Here is a 20,128-nt window from a genome sequence, read left to right as displayed (position 1 = left end):
GATACATAAGTTTAATGAACATTACCTTGACCAAGCAATATTTTATGCCTTTCATATTCTTTGCAACAACATTAACTTAAAAATTGTCTTAATGATGCCAGTTCCCAAAATGTTCTCCTACATTGTGATTCTATTTGACAAAGTAATTAGTCATGCAGATAATCATATACTGAGAAGTCACTATACATCAGAGAACCATCCTTGTAGTGCAGAAGGTAATAACAATTCTCACAAAAATAGCAAGGATTCCCTTGAGCCCATTTGTCATCTGCAGTCACCTTTGTAGCTCTATAAATATTACAAACAAAGCATTTTTGCACACGAGGTTTGAGTTGAAATATGACAATTGGATAAGCTGCCTGGTTTTGCACGTCCTCCTGATGAAGAAGCCTCATGTCTCGTATGACTATTGTATGCTTGCAGTCTCCCTGCACAAACCAAAATCGCCAAACCGAATAGATTTCAGTAGACATAAATGCGAGAGCAGTCTAATAAGAAACCAAGCATAGATGTTGAGAGAGGAGAGATGTCAAAAAATTTGATATTAAAAACCACAACTCAAAGTGATATTTACCTGATGGCAGTACAGATATCCGTTGCCAATCCGAAATTTTAAATCACAAAAACGTGTATTTTGCATGTCCACTGCTTTGAAATGGGGGAGTTGCGAGACAGTAACATTGCCAATAACTGCCTTCTGCTTTTGTTGCAACTCTCCAGTAATGATGCAATCCCATTTTTTGTTAACTTCTTCCTCATTGTTTCTTAGCCAATCAAATACAGGTTCGCTATAATCTATAGCAAATGGATCCCTCAAATCATTGCAAAAAACATCCTGCAAACAGAAGTGTATTTTGTTAGGTTTAGTGATCAAATAAAACAGCTTCATGAAAAAAGAATGGAATACACAGAGTTTACCTCTATGAGAAAATATCCTGAAGGATCATACTGCCCCGCCTTTTGCATAACATGGTCTGTTACGCAGTAAATTTTATCTCTCAGTTCAGTCAAAGCTTGCTGTCCTACGACCAAGAATTCCTGGGTCTTCACACAATTTCACAGCAATATCAGGCTCAGCAAATTTGGGGAAAGAGTTACAAGGATAAAAAGCAAGAGCACCAACTGTGCTAATGATAAAAAAAAAAAAAAAACACATGGTATAATACAAAATAAATTGTTCGTGAGCATATCTCATTCATATTTTCACTGCTATAGAAGCAAAAACATTTCTACATTCTCAATGAAAAAGATTATTGTAAGAGAAATATAAAATATACGTGTACTACAAGCAAAAGCTTTCTGTATTGATTTTCCAGAATTCATTTTGACTGAGGTCGTGGGTTGAAAAAATGATATACCTTTATCCATCTTTTTTTGTTATGGTATACCTCAATGGAAAGAACAATTTCTGGATGCCCCAAATGAATATATTCATGATAACCCGATGACCTCACCTGCTTTGCATTAAGGCATAGAAGAGTATGAGAACTAAGAACTTTCAATGGTCAGAATAGTCCAAGAGGTAATTTCAATCAAATTACAGGGTTAACATTCATGGTAAGGAAAGAGACTTTCAACACAGAAGCAGAGTTAGAATGATCAAGCCAACCACGTCCATATATGGAGATAACTCCCATTCAAAATGGTGAAGGTAAAAGAAGAATTGAAGCAGGAACTTGCACAAAAGATTTTTTTTCTAAAAAAAAAAAAATCCATAAATTGAGGCACAGTCGAATTTACTAGAAGCAAATACTGTAAACTACAAAGAATATTAAAATATCAACAGCCAGGTGATTTTCATCAGAATCCATAATTATTTTGAAGTACTAATGAAAAATCTACTAGAATTCAGTTCTTTCAGCTCAGCCACAAAATTCAATAACTTAAGGGGCCAAATATAAATCCAGCTTTATATAATCTATCATTAATTAAGCAAAAAAAAATCTCTCATTAATTAAATAGATAGTGAATGATCATGGGAGTAAATTTAGAGATACAACCGGGTGGGTAGAACTCACTCCCAAAAGCTAGCCTAAGAGAGGAGGGTGCCCAAGCAGTTGTATAATACTAACTAATCTCATACTTGGTCAATGTGAGATCCTGCTACAGGGGATTCTAAATGTATGATTTAGAAGGGTGTCGATGGGACCTGAGTAAATATTGCAAAAATGAAACAACCAAAATTTGAACAGAAAGAGCAAATAAACAAAAACTCGTAAGAGCAAACCTTAGTTCCTGCAGCTGCAGACCTGAGGGGCTTCAGCCTTTCAGATTTCTCAAAGGAAGGAGTGGTAGACTCAATTGGTCTGCAATTGTGACTAGAGAAATACAAATGAATTTTATTAGTAAAGTAGAGTAAGAAATAATTAAATGAATTTTAAAGTCATACTACGAACTTGAATGAGTGCAGCCTCACTGATGCTTTATCTTCATCCTGCTTCTGTTTTATTTTTGCAAGTTCTTGTACCTTAGCAATGTACACTTCCTGACAAGATGACGGTGAAGTTAGTAAATCTGATTATAATAATTATTTATAAATAAACAGAAATACTCATAAGGTAATCAATTATAACACACAGGATTCTGATATGACTCAAAAACAATTTTTCCTCCACTGAGTGAGAAATAGGGGTGGGGAGCTAATTTGAATAATTATTCTTTCTTTAATAAGACTGAAGGAAAAAGAACTGTTATATCTTTAAATTTAAGAAAGCTGTAGCTTCAAGAACACACACACATATTTAAAAAAGGTAACAGGATGACCAGTGTGGTCACCTTTATAGACAAAGGATGTCGCTCAGACCCCAAGTTTAGAAATGAAAATAAAATTAGAGCGACTAGTTTATTAAGACCAATGGCTGATTTCAAATTTTACCAGGCAATACCATAAATCAGGGAGCAGAAATACCAATAAATTTTAAGGAAAACGTACCTTATCAGCGCGATTCTTTGCCATGCTTCTTTTTCTTTTTGTTATCTTCCTTTTGCTTATTATCTCACTGTTGGGCCGCGGGTGATCATCTTCTTGTTGTAACTGTACCTTATCCACATGATCTTGTGTTGTCCTTCCTTCTCTTTTCCTTAAGCTCCTTCCACCCATTACCCCATTGCAATCATCTTCAGTGGTATCAATCACAGAAACTTCTGAACACCCATTTTTATCATTTGTACAGAACTGTGCCTCGTCTGCGTGATTGTTTGCCATTATCCTTTTGCTTTTCCTTAAGCTCCTTTCGTCCATCATCTCATTCTCCGCGGTATTTGCTGTATTGTTTACAGAATTTTCAAAGCATCCATTTTTTCCTTTAAAAATTTCCTGATCATCTTCTGTTCTGTATAAAACCCAAAAACATAGACTGCATTACTAAGACTAAACCTACCAATTTAACATGGTAGAATAGAGATTAAAAATTTGAACCAAACTGGTCATGTTGCATAATGAACAAATCAGATAACGAAACTGTAGCACATGAGCCAGAATTAGGAAATGCAGGACTTTAATTTTCATCCATAGAACTTAAAATCCACAAACTAACGTAACATCTTTTCAATTTCAGAATTCACAATTAGTTAGTAACTGAAAGAAGTATATCTTGTGCAGGTCTACACGAGTTATGAACATAAAAAAGATATTATGGTATTAAGTGACTGACTCTTTGTTGGAGACCCTGGCTACTACTGTTGAAGGCTTTTCCACATCTTCACCTTCCTACAAACATTCACCACCATAAAAGTTACCAAACTCTGAATTGGGAAACTGAGAAAGCATAAAAATAGTTTTTTCAGAGCTTTAGGAGGAAGAACAAAATAATTTGTAACGAACCTTAAATGCTTCCTTCATTGCCATATCCACTAACTCTTCATCAGTGAAAATTTTAAGTTCATCAACTCTGCACAGTGAAATGGCCAATAAAGCAATTCAATCAGTACTTACTCTTTAAAAAAAGGAAAAAAAAAAACACAAGAATGAGAATGGAAACATACGAAATATCTTCTTCAACTGATGTTGCATCCAAACTGAGCTCGGCCTCTAAATTCTAGAAAAAGGATTAACAAAAGAAGAAGAAGAAGAAACCCTTAAAATTAATTGAACCCATTATATTATACAGAACAAAGACAGTGGTGAAAACATGTACCTGAAGTTCAAGGAGAAGACAAGACTGAAAGTGACGAACACTGGTGAGTGGACTCACCAAATTGGGAATGTAAAGAGGTCCGCCCCTAGGAACAGATATCAATTCCCCATTTGTATTACCATTATTGGGTTGCTTATCTCCACTGCCATGGTCGACGCCGTCCGTCGTGTTCCGCCTCTCACTCTGCCCATTCATATTGATATTGTTGAAATTAATATTTGGTTGGTTATCTGGGTCAGTGCCGAGTTCTGCCATATCCATAAGCTCTGCCATGGAGTAGTAGGGTAGCCGAAGAGGTTTCGAGTGGGTACTTACTTCTCCGTGGTTTATTGGAGCTTCGTCACGAGAAAAACCATTTCCTAATATTAAATTTTATCTTTAATCCCACTGATTTTGTAACTTGGAAATAGAAGAGTCGCTTGGAAAATGATGTGGAGGAAAACTCCGATGAAGTAGGTGGCCGGAAAATCGGTGTTCCGCCGAAGGAATGCAGAAGAAGCAGCGGTTTGGATTAGTACGTATCGTTCCTTCTAAAAAGCATGACTTAATTTGTCAAAAGAAATAAAGTTTTTTTTTTTTTTTTTTTTTTTTTCTTTTGAAATAAAAGAAATAAAGTTTTGTTTTCTTTTTGAAAATAAATAGATTGGAAAATTAGACCGGTCATTACAAATGATAGTCTTTGGTATTGAGGATACCTCCACGAAACCTGAAATGTTTTGGGGCAAGGCCCATTTAGCCACATTATGGGTAGCGAAGTTACAACCTCTAGAAATAAAAGAAAAATTACAAGATAAAAAACACTTAGAGAGTTGATTACAGACAGAGACATAATTATCAATATTCCAAAAATAGTGAGACCCTTTTAGCCCTTTGATAACAGTTTCTGAGTCACTCTCCACCAAGACATAGTTATGCTTTCTGATGCGAGGCGAATCAAGAGCAAGATGACACACCGCCGCCTCACCAATCAACGGGTCTCTGAAGTTGAGTTTAGAAATAACGGCCCAAACCACCGTCCCGGTATGATCTCTCGCCAGGGCCGCCATGCACAAGGAGTCTCCACCAACTTTGACATCGCAGTTGATTTTGATCTAGTCCTCCGGTGGAGGGGTCCAAACCGGAGTTGTCGCAGAAACCGTCGGAGGGAATAAGCAGGAGGCATAATCTGTGTAACTGTGAGAGATAGAGTCAATGATAGTCACAATATTACTCTGAAGAGAGTTATGTACCTTGTTATTACGGGTACTCCAGATTGTGTCCACCACGATAGAAGCATAAAGAAACATCTTATCTAAGTCCACCCCTTCCAACCTTATGCTCCACAGAAATTTCACCCAATCCCAAACTCGACTCCTAGAATCATGGATCGGGAAGACTCCCCAAGGAGAGGACCTCCAAAGGTGGTAAGTAAAGTTACAATAGAGGAAAAGATGTTCCATAGACTCTTCAGCCTCCCCACACAAGGGGCAAGTGTCATCTTCGATTGGGATCCTCCTAGCTAGGATGTCGCGGATCGGTAAAGCGTCAGAGAGAATACCCCACCAAAGGAATTTATGCTTTTCGAGAATTTTGGAGTTCCAAAGTTTGTTCCATAAGGTCGGCGCCACCACACAGGCAGGGGTTCTCTCGTCTGCCAGAAGCAAATAAGCAGACTTAGTGGAGAATTTTCCGCAACTTTCCTTAGTCCAAATCCACCTGTCTCTCCCCTGACCACATGGCCTCCCCCCTTTAAGGATATTCAAGATCGTGTCAGAGTCAAACAAGGACCTGAGAATGGAGATATCCCAGTCCCCCTGACTCGTGAGCAGATCCGCCACCTTAACCACCCTCTCATGGTCAGAAGAGATGGGTTTGGGATAAAAATCCTTTCCATGGACGATCCACTTGGAATATATTTACACTAAACTTGTGTAAAATATATTTACATTCATGCAGTAACTCTCATAATTTACACTAAATATTATACCAAATATCTCACTAAATAAATATATTTTACTAAGAAAAATCTCACATGTAACACTATTATTGATAAACTAAAATAACTAATTTATAACATAATTATATGATGACTATTAATAAAAATTTAAGATCTTAAAATAAATTTATAAAAAATATTTATCAAATCAATTAAAAATTACATATTTTATTTTTTTAATAAAAAAATATATAAAATCACCTTAATTATTATAGGTTTCCTACATATGATCAATTAATACACTTCGAAGAACATAGTGAGTATTCATTGCCTTGATTTGTCTATGTCGACCAGAAAAATATTAGAAACTAACATTGTCATTTGATATTTGTATTCTTGATTTGTTTATTTTCATTATGTTATTCTTTTGAATTTTATAATTTAGCGTTATGTTATTTTTATTTTATTTAATATTAATATTAGTATTTTTGTTATTGTTATTTTGAATTTTTCAACATGTTAGCATTTCAATTAAATTAATTATTACTTTTGTAATAAATTTTTTGTCTCTAAACTCTACAAGGCTAGATATTTTTCTAATGGGAATTTTCTCTTTGCTGAATTGGGCTCTAACCCAAGTTTTATTTGGCGAAGTGTTTGGGAAGCTAAAAGTTTGCTTAGTTCGGGTGCAAGAAGAACTATTGGGGATGGTAAGTCAACTGCTATTCTTGGTGTGCCGTGGCTTCCTGGGTTAGAAAATCAGTGTATTACAACTGACCATCCAAGTCTTGTTGGTAGAAAGGTTGACTGCCTTATGAAGGTGAATAAAAAGGGGCTGGAATGAGGAAGTAGTGCATGATATTTTCAATGAACATGACAGGAACTTAATCTTGTCAATTCAGTTATGTGAAAATCCTTGTAGTGACTGCTGGTGCTGGTCTAAAGAAGTTTCAGGGGAGTATCCGGTTCGAAGTGCATATAAGTTGCTGCAGCAACTAAATGGAAGTTGGCCGACTGCTGGTGCAGAAAAACAGTGGCAGCAGCTTTGGAGATTGAATGTTCCTGCTAAAGTTCAGCATATGGTGTGACGTTCCTTGACAGGTTGTCTTCCTACTAAGGTACAACTCTCATCCAAACATGTTAGAGCATCTCCAAGGAAACACCAAATTTGGTGTTACACTATCACTAAATTTGGTGTCAAAAAGTATTTCTACTCCAACCATAACACCAAAAATTACACTAAAAAAATATTCCTTATTATTATATTAATTTTTTAATAAAATAAAAAATAATATCATATTAATTAACAAAAATGATCACAATTGTTATATCAGTGCACCACACTTTTAAAGAAGTGCATTATTTTCGGCATATTAAATTTTTCTAAATTTTACAGAATGTCTTAAATAATGATAATATATACTACTATATAAGAAAAAAATAGACTAAAAAATTTGTCGAGTGCCGAAACAAATAGGAATAGATTCGTACATCACTTTTAAAAATATGCACTGTAAAATTTTCCAAAAAATAATTTTTAATTTTACAAATACAATAATATAAATATATATAAATATTAACTAAATTATAAAAAAAAAATGTCGTGACTGCAGTGCACGATATATACATAAAACATCAAAATGCTGCATGATATGCAGCCTCCTTGGAACATATATACACACCATACCATTTATTTGCAGTCTCCTTGGAGCTGCTCTTAATGTGGATTTAACATGTCCCCTTTGTCATGTTGATGTTGAAACTATTTCCCATATTCTTACTCAATGTGACTTTGCTAAGTCTTGTTGGAATATTTCTGCAATCGACTTTACTGGTGGGGGGATCTCTGATTTTGCAAGTTGGTTTGGTGATGCTCTGCTGAATAAAAAAACTAAGATTGTGGAAGAGATGGCCATGATTGCTTGGCGTATTTGGTTGGCTCGTAATGAAATATATATTGTGGAATAAAAAAACTACTATAATTTTTGAAGTGGTAAGATCGGCAAGGACTAATCTTGACAGTTGGAAAAGTGCTCAAGCTCAAAAGGCAGCTCCTTTACTTAATGTAAATTATGGTAATGGAAGAGAGCATTGGATGAAACCTATGAATCATAAGTTCAAGATAAATGTTGATGGAGCCATTTTTGAAGCTGAAAATAGTTTTGGTGTTGGTTATGTTGTTCGAGACCTGTCGGCAATGCTTGTAGAGGCTGGTTCTATAAGCAAATTTGGTGTGGTTGCTCCTGAAATCGCTGAAGCAATTGGAGTGAAGGAGGCTTTGAGTTGGATAAAAAAACAACATTTAGATGATGTGGAAATAGAGACAGATTCATAAGTAGTAGTTCAACCTATTAATGGAGGTGTCAAAATGACCTCTCAGTTTGGAATGTCGGTGCATGATTGTCGTGTGTTAGTTTCTACTTTAAACAATGTCTTAATTTCTTTTGTTAAGCGATCTGTAAATAGGGCTGCCCATTGGATTGCTAGACAATCCTATTTTCTGTCAGATTGTAATTTTAATGAGCTTAATGCTCCGTCTGAGTTGATTTCTATTGTAATGGATGAACGTTTCAGTTTAATAAAAAAAAATCTAAGATTATTTTTTAGAAGAAATTAAAACAAGGGTTAGAATACAAAAGAAAAGTTTTACACCAAATTGGTGTAGATTCAAAATTCAACACCATTAATGGTATAGAATTTGGTGTACAATTTACTGTACCATTGAAGTGAAATAGTGTGAAGATTCCACACCAATTTGGTGAAATGTTGCACCATTAGAGATGCTTTTAGTAATTTGTGAGATTTATATGTCCACAAGTCATATCTCTAGGAGTGTTCACTGAACCACATTCAATATTTTTAGGACTATCTAGATTCGATCCAATGATATATTGGATGTTAGATTTTACCATCCGATCCGATCTAATTAATTTCAGTCATCCAATTGATCCAACATCTATTGGATGTTGGATTGGATCGGTTCTATCCATTGGATATATTTCATATATATTTATTGGTTTAATTTGGATTTATCCAAAATTTTAGACCTAGTATTTATTAGATCCTATCGGATTCATCCAATATTTTAAGTCCACTATACATTGGATTGGATTAGATCTATCCAATCCAAGAAAATGAGTAACATTTTAATGTTAATTTTCATATATGTTAGACTTTTATTTGGGCTTACATTAAATTTTATTGGTTTTATTAAAACTTGAGTTGATTGGATAGTTCTTTGCTGTGTTAGCCCATGTTGTTGGTGATCAATTGTTAATGGGCTTAGCATCTGTGTGTAAAGTCTAGGTGAAGCAGAAGTGTGGGCTTTTCTAGTTAACTGAAGCCTTTGATGAGCAGGCCCAGTCCAACTAGGGTTTTGTAGCTAAGTCCCCTCCCTAACTCTATAAATACATATTGTCTCATCACAATTGTATACCTTTTGATAATCAGATAAATAAACTGCTTCTGATTTAGAGATCTAGGGAGGAAGACTTAGTTGATAGTATTGCACTATCAAAGTGGAGTAACTGCTGTGGATCAAACAGTGATAATTGCTATGGATCAATCAGGTACACATACCTAATTATTATATCTTATTATTGTGTTCTATGTTATATACAAATTGATCTTGGGGTTTATATTAATTTTTCTAACATGTGGTATCAGATTGCCTATTGTATATGATTTAGAACCTATAATTAGTATAATTAATTTTTATATGTTAATTATCTAAAATTACATATCAATTTCGTTATTATTTTATGTTCAATTTTTTGTTTTTAAATCTTAAAACTTTAGGGGTTTTATTGATCGTTAAATTCTCTTTCAATTGATATATTATTTGCATGAAATCATTATGTATATTATGAGAATTTTAAGTTTAAAGTTTTAGGGTTTATATAATTATAATATGAAATTATAATTTGTGTGCTTTGATATTATTGTTTTTGATCTAAAATTGATTATAGATATCTCATTATCAATTGTTTATCAACCTTCTTACACCATTTATTTCGTGTTTCAATCGGAATTGATATCACAATCAATTTTTTTTTAAGTTCTTAATTTTCGGATTGGGTTTGCCATGAAATCTAGAGATTTAATCTTTAATACCCGAAATTAGTAGCATAGATAAATTAGAATTTCCATCCCGAGCAAAACCCATCAAGAATCGCGTATTTTCGTCGTTTTTTTGGCCGGAAAACTGGACAGACTCGACTGGGGCCGACCGGGTCGCGTGACCCGCATCCGACCCGCTGGAGGTTGAAGAAGACCGTCCCAGCAGCAACGCCCACTCGCGCAGGAGGCGCGTGAGGCCTCCTGGAGTGTCGTTTTTCGACGTTTTTTTTTCCATCGTGTTTAAAATTAAATTTCTGATTTTTCTATGATTTTTAATTAATTTTTTGACTCCTTTTAATAATTATTATTATTTTAATGATAATTATGTAGTTAAAAAATTATTAAAAATATTTTTTGATGATTTTTCGAAATCTGTCGATCATAGAAATTTTTTTTGGGTTTCTTCTCGTTCCATAAGACATAGTCACTCTCTTATTTGATTTATCTTGACTATGTAATCTCCACCAATATTCTTTATTTCACATTTTTCCATTATTTGTTGTTCTAAAGTTATAAAACTTGATTGTTTGATACAAAAATAACGTGTTATGGTGGACACTTTATTTTTTGATTATCAATATAATAAAAGCAATTATATATCTCTTTTGGAAATTTGGTTGAAAATTATTAATTTTCAATGACTATTTTATCACCAAATTTCACATGTTGAAGAAAATATTATATCTTTTGGTTGACTATATGTGTAATTACTTGCCCAAAGGTAGTATTTACATATATTAGTTCACATTCCATGAAGTGAGTTAATATTAAATGTATATATTTTAATTATTTGCCCAAAGGTAATAATTTAAATATATAAATTTATTATTAGTTTTTTGCTTGAATTAATACATATTTTTAAAAAATTTATTTGCCCAAAGGTAATAAAATTCTTAAATGATATGTATTTTTTCTTTGTTGTTAACTTCATGAAGGTAGATCATGTGTGTGTTATATTCTCACCCCAAAGGGGAGTTTATAATGACCAGTTGACTCTACAATATTTTCTAATGCATTGCTCATATTGCTTATTCAAGTTTTAATTTTTTGGATTTTTCGGTCTCCTTTTTGCGAACAACAATAACGTTTTCATCTGAATTCTGAATGCTTCAACTTTAAGACATGGAAACGAGATGTGAAAATTGCTTTAGGCATAATAGATTTGGACTTATGCCTTCGAGAAGAAAAATCTGCTGATCTTATACTAATATCAGAATTGTTGCCCAAAAATTCTTCATGCACATTGGAAAAATTCAAATCATCTTAGTCTCATTGCTATGAAACGTTTAATTCCTGAACATCTTTTGGTGGTTTGCCAAACACCACAAATGCTAATGAGTTTTTCAATGTTTTAGAAAAACTATATGACACTGGTGAAAACGCTGAAGCTGGACATCTTATGGATAAAATGACAACCATTAAGTATGAGGAATTAAAAGGAGTGCGAGATTTTATTCTGCATTTTTTAATGTTCAGTCCAAGTTGAAAGATCATAATATTCCTCTTCCTGACTTTTACACTATTCTTCAAGTTCTTCATGAACTTCCTACCTCTTTTAGATTTATCAAGACAGCCTAAACACTTATAATAAAACATGGAGTTTTAGTGATCTAATTTCTCAGTGTGTAGCTGAAACAAGCAAGCTAACAAAATGAAAAAAATGAGTCTTCTCACTTTGTTTCTCAACTCAAGCCCAACAAAGGATAAAGAAAATATGAAGAGAAAAAACCACAACCAGAGGCTAAGGGATTTCAAGAAGATAAGTGCGAAGGAGTCAAAGCTTAAAGTGGCACTTATGTTAGCGATGATGTTATCTATGTTGGCATATTTATTCTTGAATTACAGTTTAGTGTTCAGATTGTTTTGAACAGTACTTTCTTGATTCTTACTTTTAAAGTAATTCAGTTTCGCTTCCGCGTTTAGTTAAACAATAATTTTCTTTTCGTTTTACCAATTATAGTGTTAACATTATGTTTGACTCCGAATAATTGGAAACTGTTTTTACTCTGATATTCTTTTCAAATTATCATTGACTTCCTTAGCTTCCTTTTTCAATGCTGTGAATATTGTGGGTAAGAAATCTTATATTAAAATAACATCCTTATTATTATGGCACGATATATTGGGTCATATTTCTAAACAAAAATGATCGATTCCTTCTAGCTAAAATTCTTCCTCCTGTTGATGTTTTTGGTTGGGATACTTGTGTTGATTGTACTCGTGGAAAATTGACTAAAACAAGAAAGAAGACTGCAAACCGCAGTCAATCTTTATTGGAAATTATCCACACTGACATTAGTGGTCCTTATTCCACCACGTTGTGCAGAAACAAGTATTTTATCACTTTTATCAATGATTTTTCTCGTTATGGATTCACCTATTTAATTAAAGAAAAATCTGACGCCCTTGATAAATTCAAAATTTTTCGAAATGAGGTTGAGAAACAATTAAGAAGAGTCATCAAAGTTGTTCATTCTGATTGTGGAGGAGAATATTATGGTCGTTATACAGAATCTAGACAACACATGGGGCCTTTTGCAGAGTACTTACAAGAAAATGGTACAGTTATTCAATACACTATGCCTGGTTCACCTGAGCAAAATGGCGTTGCTGAAAGGAGAAATCGCACTCTCATGGATATGGTGAGAAGCATGATGAGTAGAACAAATCTTCCAGAGTTTTTATGGGGTGAAGCACTTATGACTGCAACTTATATTTTAAATCATGTTCCCAGTAAATCTGTTCCCAAGACCCCTTTTGAGTTGTGGACTGGGCGGAAGCCTAGTCTGAATCATCTTCGTATATGGGGTTGTCCAGCTGAAGTAAAGATTTATGATCCTAATTTGAAAAAGTTAGATCCGAGAACAAATCTTTGTTATTTCATTGGTTATCCAATGCGATTAAAAGGCTATCGCTTTTACTGTCCTACTCGTGGTACGTGAATTGTTGAATCTCAGACTGCTAAATTTTGATGTTGCTGAAAATATTCATTCACCATCTCTTGAAATGGGGGAGTCATCTAAAGGAATTTTTATTCCTATGTCTTTTTCAAGAGATGATAATAATAGCAGTCTTATTCTTACTCTAGTTGATAACGCTCCCATTGCTGATGAATATATTGCTCCTACTATTTAAGATGACGAGGGTCCTACTATTGATGAGGAACCTATTATTGAAGAAGGTTTTGTTGTTGATGAGGGTCTTGTTATCAGAGAAATCTAATTGTGGAATATGTCATTCAAAATGATGGTCAATAAATAGAGGTTATTCCAGAAGTACCTCCTATATGGAGATCTCAAAGACAAAAGATGTCAATAAGGTGTGATGATAATTTTATTTACCTTGGAGAAGGTGAATGTAATCTTGGTCATTTTGTGGAACCTCTCACTTATAGTGAAGCACCTAATTGTCCACATTCTTCAAAATGGATAGAAGCTATGAATGATGAGATTAAGTTCATGGACAAAAATAATATATATGAGGAAGTTAGTTCTATTACCTGATGGTTTCAAACCAATAGGTTGCAAATGAATTTTTTTAAGAACTAAAAGGATAAAATGGGACAGATTGAAAGGTTTAAAGCGCGTTTAGTGGCTAAAGGCTTTACTCAAAGAGAAGGTATTGATTACACTGAAACTTTCTCACCTGTTTCTACTAAAGATTCATTCAGAATTATTATGACCTTAGTTGCGCATTTTGATTTAGAGTTGCATCAAATGGATGTTAAAACTATTGTTCTGAATGGAGAATTGAGTGAGCAAATTTTTTATGTCTCAATCTGAAGGCTTCGAGGAAAATAGAAATGACAATTTGGTTTGCAAATTGAAATGATCCATTTATAGTCTCAAACAGGCATCTCACCAGTGGTACTTGAAGTTTAATAAGGTTGTGACACTGTTGGGTTTCATCGAGAACAAGTTTGACTAGTGTATTTATATGAAGATCAGTGGGAGTCATCATATTTTTCTTGTTCTTTATGTAGACGATATTTTACTTGCCAGCAGTGATTTCTCATTACTAAATGAGACCAAAAAATTTTCCGTCTTCCAATTTTGATATGAAAGATCTTGGAGAGGCATTCTATGTTTTGGGGATTGAGATCCATCGTGACAGGAATCGAAAAGTTCTTGGCTTACCTCAAGAAGCTTACGTTACTCGTGTGCTCAAAAGGTTCAACATGGATTTGTGTAAAGCTGGTTTCGTTCCTATTCTGAAAGGGACAAATTTACTAAGCAACATTGTCCCAAGAACAACTTAGAAAGAGAAGCAATGAAGAATATCTCATATGCAAGTGCAGTAGGGAGTTTGATGTATGCTTAGGTTTGCACTAGACCTGATATTGCTTTCATGGTCGATGTTCTTAGGAGATATTTATCTGATCCTGGCCATGATCATTGGGTTGCAGCTAATAAAGTTTTAAGATATTTGCATAGAACGAAGAGTTTTATGCTTGTGTATAAGCATGTCAACAATCTTTAAGTTGTTGGTTATTCAGATTCAGATTTTGGTGGTTATGTAGATGATTTAAAGTCAACTTCTGGCAATATTTTCACTTTTGTTGGTGTTGCTATTTCTTGAAAAAGTGTTAAATAGACTTTGATCGTATCATCTACTATGTATGTTAAATTTGTTGCATGTTATGGGGCATCTTTGCAAGTTTTATGGTTAAAGAATTTGATTTTAGAGATACGACTAGTTGATCCTATTTCCTCTCCTATACTAATCTATTGTGATAATAGTATTGTTGTTTTCTTTTCAAAGAATAATGAGATTAGTAGTGCTTCTAAATATAAGGAAATAAAGTATCTCACTATTAAAGACTTGGTTAAGAAAGGAGACATTGTGATAGGATATTGAAAGACCAAGTTGGTGTTTGTAGATCCTCTAACCAAAGGATTAAGTGTCATATTGTTTGATAAATATGTTTTTAATATGAGCATTTTATAATCTTTTGTTCCTTTGGGTTAGTGGGAGTTTCTTGCTTTATCTTTTGAGATTACAATTATATGTAATTTGCTTGTTGATGTTATGAACTACTTTGTGGGCCAATACTTTTTTTGATTATTGGATGTTTATGCTTTCAGTTAGGCTTTGTTATATTCTCGAGAATAATTGAATTGAAAGCATGTAGTTCATATCTTGTTGTGATCATTGTCTTTTAAATTTATTTGCTTAATGACAATGATATGTTGTTGGCTTAATTCTTTAAGCATATTTAGTGACACTTACTTATTTTAAGTGGTGTATGTTTAATTTCACTGGCTTATTTATTAAGCATCACGGTATCAGTGAAATTGAAGACTGATAAGGATATTATGTTATTTTAAATTGATCACATGTTGAACATAATTCCTTACCATACTACTAGACTTATTGACCATGTCGATTTAATACTTTGGTATTTGTGATTATGAATGTCTTTTGTTGAGTTAAAAATAATATGATTGTCATAGTTCATTATCAAAGGTTAAATTGGACCGGTATGTTGAGATGCTATCAGAGAACTATCATTTTTTAAAGTGGCCACAAATGTTTTTCTGTTGTTCAACCCATGAGTCGTTTTCAAACAAAATTATTTTGATATATAATATATATGTATTAAAGATTAATGTAGCCCAAGTGGGAGAATGTTAGACTTTTATTTGGGCTTACATTAAATTTTATTGGTTTTATTAAAACTTGGGTTGTGTTTACCCAAATTTTGACAACGATGACGTGTCAAGAATAGCACCACGTGGCACAAAAATACCGGGACTAAATTAATGAAGAAGGAGTAAAGCCATGACTGTTGAGATGCCCCCTTAATATGGGTGTTTGTTCTTCTCCCCCCAAAAGAAAACTTGGGTTTAAGGGGGGGACCCCCCCCCAACTTGGGTTTAAGGGGGGGAACCCCCCCTCTCTCTCTCAAGTTGGACCATGGGGGAGTCACCTAACTATGATAGTGGTCATCCCCCCTCAGCGAGAGTCTCGAGGGTGTTACCCCCAAGTATGGGCTTAATCCTCAAAGGTGGTTGACGACCATGTCACACCCATAAGGGACCCTTGTCATCAGTGACTCCTTCAAATGTTAAAATCCCGCGAAAGGCTCAAAGACAGTTGTCAACCCACGAAAATAGCGGGATATTTTCCTAAATATCAGACTCCAACCGCCTCCGAAAATCAAGGAGACGGTTCCGCGTTGGTCGCGTCTCCTGAAGCGAGAAGCACCGACCCCCCTCCCCTATATAAGGGGTCACCCATGACCTGGGAAGGGGATCGGCATTCTGAAACACTTAGAAAAATAAAGATTTCTCATTCTTTGCAATCAAGAGCCTGTTCTTGACTATTGCAACTCAGATCAATAAAACTCAAGGGGAGTAGGCTATTACCGACATCCGGGGCCGAACCTCTTTAAATTCCGGTGTCTTTTATTTACATTTATTACGAATTCCGGCATTATTAACTGCATTTATTATTGTGATTTTGGTCTAAATCTCATTTATTACGACTCCGCGTCGGTTGGCTAAAAATCCAGTCAACATTTTGGTGCTTTCATTGAGAGCTTTAGCCAAAATCTTCAAGTTTTTCCCCGGAAAAAATGGTGTTAACCCGAAGATCTCAAGAGCGACCTGACGAAGAGATGGAAAGTGCCCACCAAGTTCCATCAGCGAGCAACCTTGCTGGAAACAATGGAGAACGACCCCCACGTCCAGGAAACGGCGGCACTACCACCACCGCTCAAACCGCAGGCCATGGAGCAACTGGTCGAACTACAGTCACTGGACAGACAACTGCTGGGCATACCACCAATGCCACTGCCGCAGGAGGCGGCGCTGCTGATGGCGCCATCGGAAGAGGTAATCCTAGAAATTTTGTCCCACCTACTAACGGGGCGGGCCAAGCTCAGACTGGCCGCGGCCCTGGCATCTTTACGCCGTGTAATGAACCCCATGTTGACATCGAGGGAATTGACCCCGAGATGGATCAAATGCGAGACGCGATAGGCCAGATGCAAGGCCAGTTTCAAACTGTGCACCAAGAGCAAAATCAAACTCGAGAGGCCCTGACTGAAAGTCTTGCTAATCAAAGGAGAGAATTCCAATCTTGGCTCGAAGATCATGCTCGTGAGATGAGGAGGCGCCAAGACGACCAAGATCGTCGCACCCAAGAGGCTGCTGACTTAATACGTAGCTACTTCAACCAAAACACTCAAGGGATGGGTACTGATGCCAACAATCAACAGGTACCTCAAACCTACCCTCGGGAGGTCCTTACCCCAAGGAACCATAGGGAGAGGGTGGTCTATGGACCTGAAGAGCGCCCAAGGAATCAAGAAAGGACTAGAAGTCACCCCTCCAACAGGGTTCCCCGCAATAATAACCGACCACCCCCGGTTGATGAGCAAGTCTTACCCGGCCATCATATGGGACGCGATGACTCCCACAATGTCCGTTTAAGGCGGAGTGGTGGAGGAAACTCTAGAAACAATAATGGTGATCGTAGCAGAAATAGTGGAAGGACACCCCAGCGTAGGGAATGGCAACCCCGTGATCAACGTGGCCAACCACGAGATGGCAATGATCGCCCAAGAAATAGTAGGCCCAGAGAGAGAAGAGAAGACCCTGAGGTCAACAGTGACTACCATCCAGACTACCCTGATGGTCATGGAGATGATGAAGCTGAAAGTCGGGCTAACAACCAGCCAAATCATGAGATGGGGGGTTATCAAGCTAGAGGGCCGTATGCCCCTAATAGGCAACATCAACCTGAAAATCCACCCCAAAGGGGTAGGAATGACCAAGTACCACCCCCGGCTGATGGAAGGGCTGATAGTCAGAACGCTGGAAGGAGGCCAAGAACTGGCCGCTTTTGAACGGTAGGCCCCCGGCGGGCAGACTGCGAGACGCCCTCAACAGAAATAGAGACAATCGCGGTTCCAACATAGTGAACCCACCTGAGCCAGACCAAGGGGACCAAGCAAATGTTGGTGCCAATATTGCTCAACCTCAACCAGCCACAGATCCGGTGATCCAGGCTCGGTTGGACGAGTTAACTCGATTAGTCAAGGACCTTACCGCACCAAAACCCACTGATTTGGACCTCGAAAGGAGGAGAGGGTCTGCCTTCTCCCAAATGATTAATGACCTCCCTATTCCAGCCAAGTTCAAGATGCCCACTTGCAAGTACACGGGTAGTGAAGACCCATTAACTCATGTGGAGAACTTCAAAATCCAAATGGACCTTCAAGGAATCAGGGATGACCTTAGGTGTCGAATTTTCCCTGCAACCCTCACGGACACGGCGCAACAATGGTTTACTAAACTACCCCCAGGAAGAATTACTTCTTGGGATGAATTTGAGGGGTTATTTTACACCCAATTCTCTTCAGCCCGACAGATACCAGCAGAGTTGGGTGACTTAGTCGCCATCAAGCAGAAGCCCGATGAGCCACTTAAAGACTACATTCAACGTTTTATGCAAGAGGCAACCAAAGTAAAAAATCTAAGCGATGATGGCAAGCGGGCCGCCATCATGGGGGGCATCCTTGTGGGAAGTCGGCTATGGAAAGATACAAGGCGGAAACCAACCCATACTATGAGAGACTTTCTTGACAGAGCAGATGAGTTTATTAAATTGGAAGAAGCCGAGCGAAACGCTCAAAACTTCAACCACACTAAGAATAAAAAAAACGGAACAAGCTCAAATAGTCAAAGCTCTCAAGGGGGTAACGCTAGGAATGGCTCCAACAATGGTAAGAGAGGGAATAACAGTAATGGCGGTAACAACAATGATAACAAAAGACTAAAGAATACCCCCGAGCCGCCCAGGCGAGATCCAATTCCAAGGTTCACCACCTATAGCCTGCTCCTGGACACAAGAGAAAATATCTACAATGCAACTCACTCAGTGGTACCGTACCGCAAACCTTATCCCATGAGAAAGGACATTAGCAAACGCGACATGAACAAGTTTTGTCGATTCCACAATGACTACGGTCATGACACCGATGAGTGCAATAATCTGAAGGAGGAAATAGAGTTTCTCATAAGACAAAACAACCCCAACTTGAAAAGATATGTACGACGGGACAATGACCGGCCCCAACGACAACAACAACAACAAGCAGTTGGAGATGACCAACAATTGTTACCTCCCCCCGTTGCGGGCCGTTTGGACATTATATCTGGAGGACCTCACCTTGCGGGGAACTCCGGAAAGTCCCGAGAGAAGTACGCTCGGTCTCTGCGACATGAACTGGGTAACGATGTGTTGGCTGTCCAAGAGCGAGCTCCCAAGCAACCTCGTTATGAACATGAGTTAATCACGTTCTCTGAAGAGGACACCAAACACGTTCGATACCCACACAACGACCCTTTGGTAGTAGAGGTACAAATCGCCAATATGATTGTGGCAAGGACAATGATTGATAATGGGTCATCAGCCAATATCCTCTTCAAGTCCTCATTGGAAAGGATGGGTTTGGGAGCAAAGGATTTAGAGCCCTGCGAACATCTCATCTATGGATTCACAGGAAGTGGTATGGCACCAGCTGGACTTATTAAGTTACCATTGACAGTGGGAACAGCCCCCAAGAGTGTCACTATCATGGCCTTATTCGTGGTATTGGATACAATATCTCCCTACAACGCCTTAATCGCCGCCCAACCCCGTATGACCCGAAAGCAAATACTTCTATCTTTCACCTCCTCGTCAAGTTTCCTACCAAGGGTGGAATTGGCTACTTGAAGGGCAATCAAATAGTAGCACAAGAGTGTTACAACCTATCCATCACAACCAAGGAGAAAGCAGCCAAATCCCTCAAAGTTGCGGCGAGTAGTTCTCAACAATGAAGGCTCGCCCAAAACGGGGTCGAAGACATTGATCCCCGTTTTGGGGACATTGATACAGGGGTTGGTCCGATTGAAGAATTGGAGGAAATGCCATTAGACCCCAAACAACCATCCAAATTAATCAAGAT

The 20,128-nt window shown here is 36.9% G+C and overlaps 3 protein-coding genes across 3 annotated transcripts; 2 read left to right on the top strand and 1 right to left on the bottom strand.

Annotated features, from left to right (window-relative positions):
- Positions 1-26: 26 nt before the first annotated feature.
- LOC115699002 (snRNA-activating protein complex subunit) lies at positions 27-4,770 on the bottom strand. The gene is made up of 11 exons (XM_030626211.2): positions 4,137-4,770; positions 3,985-4,037; positions 3,824-3,890; positions 3,654-3,709; positions 2,933-3,332; positions 2,397-2,485; positions 2,228-2,318; positions 1,359-1,454; positions 919-1,044; positions 575-835; positions 27-428 (listed from the first exon to the last, which is right to left on the bottom strand). Exons 1-11 carry the CDS (start codon positions 4,407-4,409, stop codon positions 147-149), a joined length of 1,794 nt encoding a protein of 597 aa, XP_030482071.2. The 5' UTR covers positions 4,410-4,770; the 3' UTR covers positions 27-146.
- Positions 4,771-5,497: 727 nt separating this feature from the next.
- Positions 5,498-8,386, top strand: LOC133030581 (uncharacterized). The gene is made up of 5 exons (XM_061103373.1): positions 5,498-5,539; positions 6,635-6,871; positions 6,954-7,135; positions 7,752-7,985; positions 8,074-8,386. The coding sequence occupies exons 1-5, from the start codon at positions 5,498-5,500 to the stop codon at positions 8,384-8,386; spliced, it is 1,008 nt and encodes a 335-aa protein (XP_060959356.1).
- A 9,932-nt stretch (positions 8,387-18,318) lies between these two features.
- On the top strand, positions 18,319-19,896 carry LOC133030580 (uncharacterized). The gene has a single exon (XM_061103372.1). The coding sequence runs from the start codon at positions 18,319-18,321 to the stop codon at positions 19,894-19,896; it is 1,578 nt and encodes a 525-aa protein (XP_060959355.1).
- Positions 19,897-20,128: the final 232 nt, after the last annotated feature.

Source organism: Cannabis sativa, chromosome 8 (genome assembly GCF_029168945.1).
Source record: "Cannabis sativa cultivar Pink pepper isolate KNU-18-1 chromosome 8, ASM2916894v1, whole genome shotgun sequence".
Taxonomy (NCBI): Eukaryota; Viridiplantae; Streptophyta; class Magnoliopsida; order Rosales; family Cannabaceae; genus Cannabis; species Cannabis sativa.
Note: the sequence above shows the minus strand (reverse complement) of the source record. Positions and strands in the feature narration are given on the sequence as shown.